Source organism: Eleutherodactylus coqui, chromosome 1 (genome assembly GCF_035609145.1).
Source record: "Eleutherodactylus coqui strain aEleCoq1 chromosome 1, aEleCoq1.hap1, whole genome shotgun sequence".
Lineage (NCBI taxonomy): Eukaryota > Metazoa > Chordata > Amphibia > Anura > Eleutherodactylidae > Eleutherodactylus > Eleutherodactylus coqui.
Genome location: NC_089837.1, coordinates 149,051,510 through 149,062,373, shown reverse-complemented (window position 1 = coordinate 149,062,373; position 10,864 = coordinate 149,051,510). Strand labels below are relative to the sequence as shown.

Below are 10,864 nucleotides of genomic sequence, written 5' to 3'. Positions count from 1 at the left end.
TGGCTGTGGTGTCTGGGCTAGTGTCTCCATGTTCCCAGCGCTACGATACTGATAGTGCTCTATTTTCCACACTTATTTTAGTTTGCGAGTTAAAAAAAGGCCACCTTAATAATCCTAGTTCAAAACTCTCCTACGCCATATGTAAATGAGGCAGAAGAGTCCGGTGGGCATGCCAGACTGTCTCTGCTAGCAGCAATGCACCAGTTGACGTCAGAGAAGGCGAGAGAGGTGAACTTTGGGTGAAAAGGCTGCTAGCAGAGATGGTGCTGCATGCCTACGAGATTCCTCTGCCTCATTTACATATGGCATAGGAGAATTTTGAACTTCGATTATTAAGGTATGCTTTTATCAACTGGAGAATGAAAATAAGTGTGAAGTTTGAGAACTTTCTCACAGTATGTGAGCTAAACCCAATTTGTGAACTAAATCCACCTGATAACTAGGATAACCTCCATGAGTTACACAGACACCAAAAACAGGCCTGTTGGTGCAAAGGTTGAGAACTATTTACAAAGTGCAAGTTGGGTAATATTTATAATCAAAGTTAATTGACCTTTTTGGGAAAGACAGTGCGTTCGCAGGTTTTTTTTAAGTCCCCCACTATTGCCTGAATTTCACATCCCCATATTTCCCTGATTCACAGGTCAGGGGAATCAGTAGCAGCCATGAGACTCCTGTCCTTCCTACTACTCTGCTCGCATTGTCTCCTAGGTTCTGCCACAGTTATTGATGACAACTGTAATGACGAAAATGTTTTCAATGCAGTAGATGAGGCTCTGAGGACCTTCAATAATGCAAAAGAAGATGGAAATCTATTTATTTTATACAAAGTTACAGACTCCAAAATAAAGGTTAGTAACGGTAAACGAGGCTTAACTTTTGTATTGTAACTGGAATTGCTAGTAGTTTGGTCTTTCAGCATGCACTGACCACAATCCAGCATCATGCTTAGATTAGGGCAGCTAATATTTATGATGGTATAGAAGCATTGTAGATGAATGTTATTCACCGGACCGTTACTGGATGCTCATGGTCATTAATTATTTATGATGATGATGATTATGTGCCACCAGAATGATGTTCATGATTTCTGTTATTGTATACGAGTGATATTGTTACTTAATTAGGTTTTCTTATAATATGTCCAAAACAAATTCATTAATAAATTCCGTTTATTTATGCTACTGTATTTCTCCAAAATCATCAATACTTTTTACACTTTAGTGGTCATAAATCAAATCTTTACCTTTATATTCGCACGAGCGTCCACGCATTAGCGCTGCATTTTTGTGCATTGGGCGTTGTGTATTTGGCCGCAAAACAGCATTTCTTACTGTACTTTTTGCACACACAAATCATACTCATTTACGCACACAATACAAAAAGGCCACAGCCACTGTCCTATACATTGAAATGGCTACCTAGCCTAATTAATTTCATATGTACTTTTTCCCTGTGCAAATAAGCAGGAAAAAAGAACATACTGCATATATTTTTTGCGCAATGGAATTGCACACTCAAAATACGTGCTTATGAACTAACCCGTTGGAATCAATGAGTTTTATTCACTGCATATTGCACGCGCCAATTATGCGTTCACAATTAGTCATGTGAAGCCGGCCTTGGGAAACTTTTTAACCCCTTATGGACCAGGCTATTTTGGTCCTGACTCCTAAAGGACCAGGCACTTTTTTTGGAATTCTACCCATATGATGATCTACTGCCCAATTTTTGTTTCCTTTAGTAGCCAAAATAATTTTTGCTGCGTTTCGCTCCCCATGACATATAGGGCTATTTTTTCTTTTTTTTTTCACTGACTTTTTTCCCCCCGTTTTTTAGTTTTATTTGGGGAAAAAAAGCTAAAAAAAAAAGATTCTTTTAACATTTATAGTTGTTTTTTTTAATTAGTATATTTATGCTAAAATAAAGTATGGAAATAGATTCCTCATTTGGTTTCAGATGTTTTGATATATAATATGTACAGTTTTGGATTACAGGGCACATATAAGACCTTTGGGGGTCATTCACATTTTTCTTTTTTTTTTTTGTATTTCACACTTTTCCACTGTAACTGGGTCATCAATAGGAGCCCCAGTTCCAGAGGTAAACATCCTCTGTAGTGACTATAGTCACTAGCAGAGCTCATCTAGGTCTACTAGGACCTGAAGCTCTGCTGTAAAAGGGGGCAACAGGTGGGCACGGGATCACTGGGTCGCAGAGCGGAAATAATACTTTCACTTTTTTTAGTATATAACACTCATTGAGTGCTATGCAGCTGAGGAAGGAGAGGGGAGAAGCGGTTAAAAAAAAACAAAAACGCTTCTCCCCTCTCCTTCAGGTTCTCCGCTGTGACTAACTAATAAGTTAAAAATATGTACAAATTTAAAATCTTCTTATTTCAAACCTAAATGTCAAGGTTTGGTATGTATTTTTATTATATTTTACATTTCCTTTTCCATTCAGAATGAAGATGGTCAAAGTCATCATTTTATTGAGTATGAAATAGATGAAGGTTCCTGTGAAGTGAAGAGTGGCAAATCATGGCAGGAATGTTCTTCCACTCATGAAGTAAGATTTTGAAATCTTTAATGAATAATGTATTTGTGTAGAACATTAAAGGGGCTTAGTCATTAAATCTGGGCCCTGCCTCTAATTGCAAACAAGGGTATACTCCGCTCTTCTGGGGCCACGGACGTTGCTGATAGCTGTCGCTGGCATTGGTGGTGACTTCCAGGTAGATGGGCCAGGCAGAAGCATGTGACCACTGTGGTCAGAGGCAGCAGTAAGCACTACAGGTATTATTAGCACAATGTAAAGCTTCATGTATATTATGAATTTAAGGTTAAAATTCAAAAATCACTGAGGGCTAAATAGGTTCTGGCATTAACTACAGTTACAGAAAGGAGAACCTAAAACGTAACCTTTATCAATATAGGATTAAAAAAGAACACATATCTGCATTAAACTGTAACACATTAAACCCATAGGCACACAGGGTTAGTGTGATAATCAAGTGTCACTCACAGGGCATGGACGGTATAGTATATTGATGATGCTAAAGAACCGTTTGTTATGTGAGTGAAAACAAAGATTTTTTTCTGTTTCTCACAAAATCACCAGAACACAATCATTAGTCAGTTGGTCAGATAAAACATACGGCTCTAGTAATATATAGAATCTAGAGATGAGCGAGCGTACTCGGCCACGCCCCTTTTTCGCCCGACTACCGCGATTTTCGAGTACTTCCGTACTCGGGCGAAAAGATTTGGGGGGCACCGTGGGTGAGTGGGGGGTTGCAGCGGGGAGTGGGGGGGAGAGGGAGAGAGAGAGGGCTCGCCCCTGTTCCCCGCTGCTACCCCCGCGCCGCCACACCTCCCCCCGCCCCCCCCGAATCTTTTTTACCCGAGTACTGAAGTACTCGAAAATCGCGGTGCTCGATCGAGTAATTACTCGAAACGAGTATGTTCGCTCATCTCTAATAGAATCATGTCTCTCCAATATGCACCCATAGAGATGAATGTGGCTTATTAGCAAATAGTTATAGTTGAGGTGCCAGGTGTTGTGATAGATAGGAATGCTATGATGGCTTTTTGTTTAGCATTAACCCTAAATGAGCAAGCCCACTTCTACAGCAACCTTGTTGGTTATGAGCTTTTTATAGTTCAATGACACTACTCGGAGTAGTTTATTCCTATTGTCAGTGGTGCCTACTCTTGGCTAGCTGCTGAAATGAGCATTAGTATCTTAACTGATGAGGTTAGAAAACAGTCTAAATACTGAATAGGTAATCAATATCAGCGTTAGGATACAGTTTAAAAACTCAAATATAGGAATACCGTACTATGATGGCTTTTTTGTTAGCCATTAACTCTAGATAACAAAGCCCACTCCTGCAACAACCTCACTGGGTATGGGTTTCTTTAGTCCAGTGGCACTACTGAGTGTCAGGATCAGCGGTTCTCGGGGTCTCCGTGCCTGCACTGCCGGTCCTGTTACCCTGGCTGCTGGGGTGTGGCGCAGGGGAGCCCTGGTGTTGGTGACCTCCCCTGGCCACTGTAGTCCTGTATGCTGCCAGGCTGCTAGGGATGCGGCAGGCGCCACGCGGTGGCGCGTCCTCATTGTCATGACAGCCGGGGGTGCTTCTTCCGTCCCCGCCTATCCAGCTGGTGCTGGGGGTGGTTTTCCCAGTGCTCCGTGATTGACTCCTGTTGCTGTCAGGCTCTGATAGCATTTAAAGGTTCAGTTTCCTTCCTGCAAGTGCCAGTTTATGTTTGGTCTTCAACTGCACCCGCGTTTCCTGTTTTTGACTCCCTGCGTTGAATCATTTGCTCTATACCCGACTTCGCCTTCACCTGACCCTTCTGTACTGTGTTCTCTCCCGTTGCTGACCCAGATTGCCTGACCTGCCTTGCATTTTGTTTGTGACCTGTTTTTGTTTGTAAGTCTGACTCCTGCTCCACATCCCTGGCTAGCCTAGGAACTGTCGCCCAGTTGTCGCCCTAGGGCAGTGATGGTAAACCTTTTAGAGACCAAGTGCCCAAACTGCAACCCAAAACGTACTTATTTACTGCACAGTGCCAACACGTCAGGGGCGGGGCTTATCACGACATATGATTTTACTCCCGTCGTTCTAAAAAGGACAGGGCTGCTTCAAAATAGACAGGCTGCATATTTTAACTGCAGAATGTCTGTGGAGCATTTCCGCATCCAAAAAGCAGCGGCCCCCCAGTAGCACAGTAACCCCCCACAGCGGCCCCCCAGTAGCAAAGTGACACCCCACAGCGCCCCCCCAGTAGCAAAGTGACACCCCACAGCGGCCCCCCAGTAGCACAGTGACACCCCACAGCAGCCCCCCAGTAGCAAAGTGACACCCCACAGCGCCCCCCCCAGTAGCACAGTGACACCCCACAGCGCCCCCCCCAGTAGCACAGTGACACCCGCAGCGGCCCCCCAGTAGCACAGTGACACCCCGCAGCGGCCCCCCAGTAGCACAGTGACACCCCGCAGTGGCCCCCTAGTAGCACAGTGACACCCCACAGCAGTCCCCCAGTAGCACAGTGACACCCCACAGTGGCCTCCCGAGACCCACATACTTACCCCCTTCTCCTTGTGGAAGCGCCGCTCGTCCTCTGCCCGGCGTGCATATTAACTTTTTTCACACCACTTCTGCCCTATTTAGCAATTTCAGCAACCTGATTGATTGTTTCGGTTGACTGATTCTCCAAACAACCAATCAGGTTGCTGGAATTGCTGAATAGGGCAGAAGTGGTGTGGAAAAAGATAATATGCCTGCCGGGCGCCTCCTCCCCTTGCTCTTGTGGAACCAAGTAGGAGACGTCGGGGGAGGTGGGAGGAGGATCCCAGCTGCACACTATCATCACAGTGTGCGCCGGTATCAGCGCAGCTAGCAGCGCTGCTTAGTGAATACCAGCAGGGAAGCTGCGGCCCCTGCCTGTATTAACTAACGTGGTAAGCGGCCAACGGCTCTGCATGCCAGCAGGGAGGGCTCTGCGTGCCGCCTCTGGCACGTGTGCCATAGGTTCGCTACCACTGCCCTAGGGCTTAGCCTAGGGGGACAAGTAGGTAGGGACAGGGGTTGCATGTAGTTAGGGACTTCCAGTTACCTGGACCCCAGTCCTTCACACTCAGACAAGCCTATTCCTATTGTAGTGTCACCTGTACTAGGCTAGCTGCTGGAATAAACACTAATATCCTAGCTAAGGACATATCAAGTGGGAGTAGGGCTGCTGCTTTGGCTGCTCATCAGCCCTTCAATTCTGTAGGGCCTCCGGAGTCACTTCCTCGGTGTGAGCCTGGACCATGATGACAGCTAGCTGTTTTGAGAGAGCTAAAGCTTTTCTATAACAGAGACACTGCTTCTGCATTCTGGATTGGTTTAACCAAGGATCCAACAAAATTTCTACTACACCACAAGGGTGAGAAATCGAAGGCGATTCCAAAAACGTACCTCAAGTCTTACCTTCAGCCAGTCTAGACACTTCAGAGAGCACCATTAATTCTGCCTCCTGAGCAGAGTCCCGGAAGGGAGTGTATTTTCTACATTTACCTCATTGTTGCATAGCCTATTCTTCTTGTCTCTTTTCATGGTACCTGAAGCCATCTAAAAAAAACTCAAAATCTATATTAGCAATGGGAGTTTAAACAACATTTTCAAGACCCCTAGTTTCACTTCCATTAATTCCAGACAGTCATGCGCTTAAGATTCAATTTCATGGTCTTCCTCTGCTGCCCCTACTCCCCTCTCCTTTTCCAAATTCAGCAGAAGTAATGAGGCTGTATTTAGAAATATTGTGATTGTGATGTGAGGCTGCTAGTAGGGTGGTCTCATATTTAGTGAGTCTAGCAGCTGAAGGATGTTTAGTTTGTGCTCTGGGCAGTATTTTCATGACTGCATGAAAGACCGTGACAGTAAAGGGGCCCATAACTCCTCTAATACCTGTGCAAATAGGAGAAAAAATTGTCATTACAATCTGCAATATACATACACACACACATACACGCATATGTGTCACGTCCAATCAGGATGCGCTGGATCCGAAAACCTAAAAGACTCACAGGCTATGAACAAACAGATCGCATGTGCACACAAAACAGCGGTCTTATTGGAATCCAGTGCATCAGATTATAGCGTATATCAGCCGACCGTGAAAACATCGGCCGCTATACGCTCGTGTGGATAAGCCCTAAAAGTGTTAAAAAAGTCATATGTTCCCCAAACAACATGGAACATACTAAACTGGGAACAGACTGGAAACAAACTTAGAACAAGGTGGCTTGAGGCAGAATCCACAGAAAGAAAAGAACAAGTGGTCCCTACCAGGAACACAGTATGAACTTTAGGTTAATCCTCATGAACCTGATTGAGAGGACTGGGTGCATAAATAAAGCCTATTTTGATTAACACATCTGAAACAGCTGCAGAACAACAGAGTTCAGAAGCAGGGGAAAGTTTAACCATTGCTTTGTTGCAAGAGCCATGTATAGTCAAGTGCAAAGGAGATAGAACAACATAGGAGTAGTAATAATAATAATCTTTATTTGTATAGCACCAACATATTCCGCAGCGCTTACATAGACAGGGGGGATACAGACAGACAAAAGTACAAAAATTACAGAACCACGGTTACATAGTAATCAGTTGATGGAAACAATAGGGGTGAGGGTCCTGCTCCAACAAGCTTACATACTACAAATAATGGGGTGATACAGAAGGTAAAGGGGCTGGAGATGTGCACGGTATGGCGGGGTGGAGAGTGAGGGATGCTATACACATACAATGGTCAGACATTTAGCTGTGTGATGGCAGAATCGGTGTGACTGCAGGAGCGGTTTATGGTGGCTAGCGGGGATTGCAGTCAATAGGTCAGGGAGCATGTTATCTGGGGGAGTACAGAGGGGTTTGTTTTAGGGGATGTGGTATGCCTCCCTGAAGTCTTGGAGGCAGGAATAAGAGGTCGGAATTAAAGGGGTGCTTAGTCTGGTTCCGTTAGCAGAGCTGAGAGCCTGGGCTGGGTGATGGATTGAGATGAGGGAGGCAATGTAGGGCGGTGCTACGCTGTGGAGGGCTTTGTGGATGAAGGTAGTGTAAATCAAACGGCATCCTCTCAGCCGGGAAGAGGTGATTAACAGCGCGAAAAGCACACTTTATGTCAACAATTCTAAGCAAAAAAATAATTTCTTATCTGATTTACTGAGGTTTTTAATGATTTTATCTCAGAAATTTGGTCAAACATTTTGACGCCTCCAAAGCAATGGTTCCAAACCACTATGCTTCCTCTGTAATAGGCAATTTTCCCCAAGGGTCCACTGTGTAATATGGCACAGGTGAGTATTACAAGCTGCAGACACAGTACTCTTGTGGCCGAAGCAACTTTACTGATGGACATATTGGTATATCCCATGGCCTTCCACAGAAGTTCAACCAGCAGGCTAGGGTACTCAACAGATATCTCTAGAACAGAGACATAGCTCTATGGTGTGAGAAATATCAAGAAGTCTTCCCTGATGCAGAGGTACTGTGGCTGATTGCAGAGCCTCTATAAGACCTGTTGTGGATGTCAGGGTCTACCTTGTAGCTTCCAGGAGGAATGTCCGTGGCATCTTGTATAGACCAAGCATCCAAAATACCTGTCTCCGCACCCTCATGATCTCAACTGTGACAGACAGAAAAATAAGACACTCCAATTTTCTAGAGCTACATGGCAACTTTATCTGCTACAGGGCTCATGTGACTAAAAATTACTGTATAGCCCTACAACTTCACACTCTTATTGAAGTCACTGAGGTCAAAGTGCAAATCACAAGTTGCCATGACAGCAACCTTGAGATTACAATAAAATCCAACAAAGTTGGATTTTTTTAAAATCTGCAGGCCACCATAACTTGTAAGTCACACTGTGACACCATTGACTTCAATGAGAGTGTAAGGTCACAGAGCCACACAGCGCAGCCAAGGCCGCCTTGTAGCCCTAGCCTACCTTTCTGGAGGGGAAGGCATGTAACACACAGTGTAGGCTCAAGCAGTCCTGACGTGGTCTTACCCTGCTGTAGCATGCTGTGTCACAATTGGTGTGTGTGTGAGGGGGTAGGGGGGCTCCTCTGCACAGGGGCATTGTCACTGCTCTAAGCATATGCCCAACTCTGCACTGGCGGGAAGGACTGACCCTTAAATAGAGATTGTCACCAGAGAAATAAGACACGTTTTACACCTATGAGTTCTCACACTGATGTGAACCAAACACAGTGTAGTTCACCACCAATCAAGGCATCTGGGGCCATCTGGGGACTGAAATATGTACAGATTTATGATTTTACATTCTTATGTCCAGTTCTGATGCTTTTTTGCTGGATTCCTCTATTTTTCTGTTTTCTATTTGCTATTTTTTGCTTGTATTTACTCCCTATCTTCTGTAAATGCCTCTGGCATTGCTTAGACTCGGATTACACCTGCTTTATGGTTTCCATTTATAATGGACTAACAGCACCCAAAGGACCTCACTGATGGGGTTCATTACATCCTGGTGAGGTGTTCATTATTTTGCTGCAATAGAACATGCAGTTCTATTTTCATCCATCAAAGGTGACAGAATCTTTAATGGAGACTCCAAATAGAAACTCAACACAAATATGAATTTAATCTTAAATGTTATACTGTATAAATGGCCCCTTATTTTTCCAGTCTCTCCAAGTTAGGGTGCATTTAGACAGAAGGATTATAGTTCAAAAAATAATTCAAACGAATGAAAATGAACGATATGTTCAGTCTAACGTGAGCTAATGACTGAATGATGAACGAGAATCATTTGCTTCTCGTTCTTTGTTCGGTTTCTGCAAGAAAGCCTCTCTCACACACGGTGGAGGTAAAACGCTGCGATTTTGATTATGCACATGCATTAGAGTGGCTCGTTCACTTATTGTTCAGTTTAAATAATTCTCTTTCAGTGTTTCACATTTTCACATTTTCACATTGGGACATTCATTTGTTCCACGTCCAATATTGTGTACCTGATCTGGTGCAATAAATGTCCTGTTGGGGGCATTGATGTTGGAGAAACAGGACAAAGACTGAAAGCCAGGATGAGGTCTCACCGCCACAAAATCAGAGAGGGAAAGATGGAATTACCTGTGGCAAAACACTTTTCTAGTCACGGATACAACATGGAAAAGATGAGAGTTATCATCAAGTCACAGCATCTCTGAAGAATTTGGGAGTACAAATTTATGGCCATTTTTGATACCCTCAAGAATGGAATGAACCTCAGCCTGGGGTTCTTACATCAGTGGAGAATATGAAAGATCAGAAGGTCAAGAGGGGTGTTCTTAAGGAGAGCAGTCAGGGAGTGTGTGGAGACACCTGGGGGTGAATGGGTCGTGGGATGGCATCGTCTTTCCCCAGTCATTGTTTTACAGACTGTTAAAAAGTCATACATTGATTTGAAGGAATGCTGCCATACAATAGGTGGCGCTGCAAATTGTTCCATCTTCCTTATAGCAGGTCTGAAGGAAAGATAACACACACAGACCTGGTGACCTTCTAACACCAATTTAGGGATCATAAAACTGTCACATTCCTTTCCAGTGAACTAATTAAGTATTGATCCTGAGAGGTCCGAAAGCTCGCTATAACATCATGTATTTTTGTTAGCCATTAAAAGGTATCATATCTGCGAGATTACTTGGTTTCTCTAACTGAGAAGAATCACACATTCCTATGTGTAACAATGAACAAAAAGGGATTGATTCTCCTTGAACGATTTAACAATGACTTGGCCTGGCTGAACAGGCTGTATGAGCGCAAGCGAGCTGTTGATGACATCACCAGTTTGTTCGCTCATGCAAACAATTCTTGTTCAGTGTGAAAGGAGCATTACTCACCACCTTAAGCCACTGATTACATGTTGGTATAAAGGAAGACTTCCAGTGATTGGGTATAATGCTTCAGGAGTAAGCAGCTTCATAATTTTTTTTTCCAGGAGTGGTAGTGGGCAGAAAAGATTGACAGCAATACCATTTTAGGGTGTGTTCACATGTAGCAGTAATGCTGCAGACTTTCCTCAGCAGAATTGGCAGCAGATAATCTGCAGCATTTTGCAGTATCAACAGTGTGGCTGAAATTTCAAAAATAAAAAACAATTTAAAATGGTTAAACAAAAAATATATTAGAATGCAGCAGGTGCCATTAATCCTATAATTGATGTGCCTTGCTTGATGTCACAGCGATTCTGCCAATGGTCTTGTTTGATGTGTTTCAGATAATAATAAATATCATATTAAAACTTGCAGAAAATCAGGTTGGCTTAATATTAATTTGATGCAAATATAGTTATTTGTAGAAATTTATTTA

General features: G+C 43.6%; 1 protein-coding gene across 1 annotated transcript in view; it reads left to right on the top strand.

Annotated features, from left to right (window-relative positions):
- Positions 1–653: 653 nt before the first annotated feature.
- LOC136626592 (T-kininogen 1-like) overlaps positions 654–10,864 on the top strand; it is a 106,135-nt gene continuing 95,924 nt past the window's right edge. Inside the window, exons 1-2 of the mRNA XM_066601641.1 lie at positions 654–861; positions 2,471–2,568. Coding sequence (XP_066457738.1) covers positions 666–861; positions 2,471–2,568 — 294 coding nt within the window. The 5' untranslated portion in view covers positions 654–665. The remainder of the gene's footprint in view (positions 862–2,470; positions 2,569–10,864) is intronic.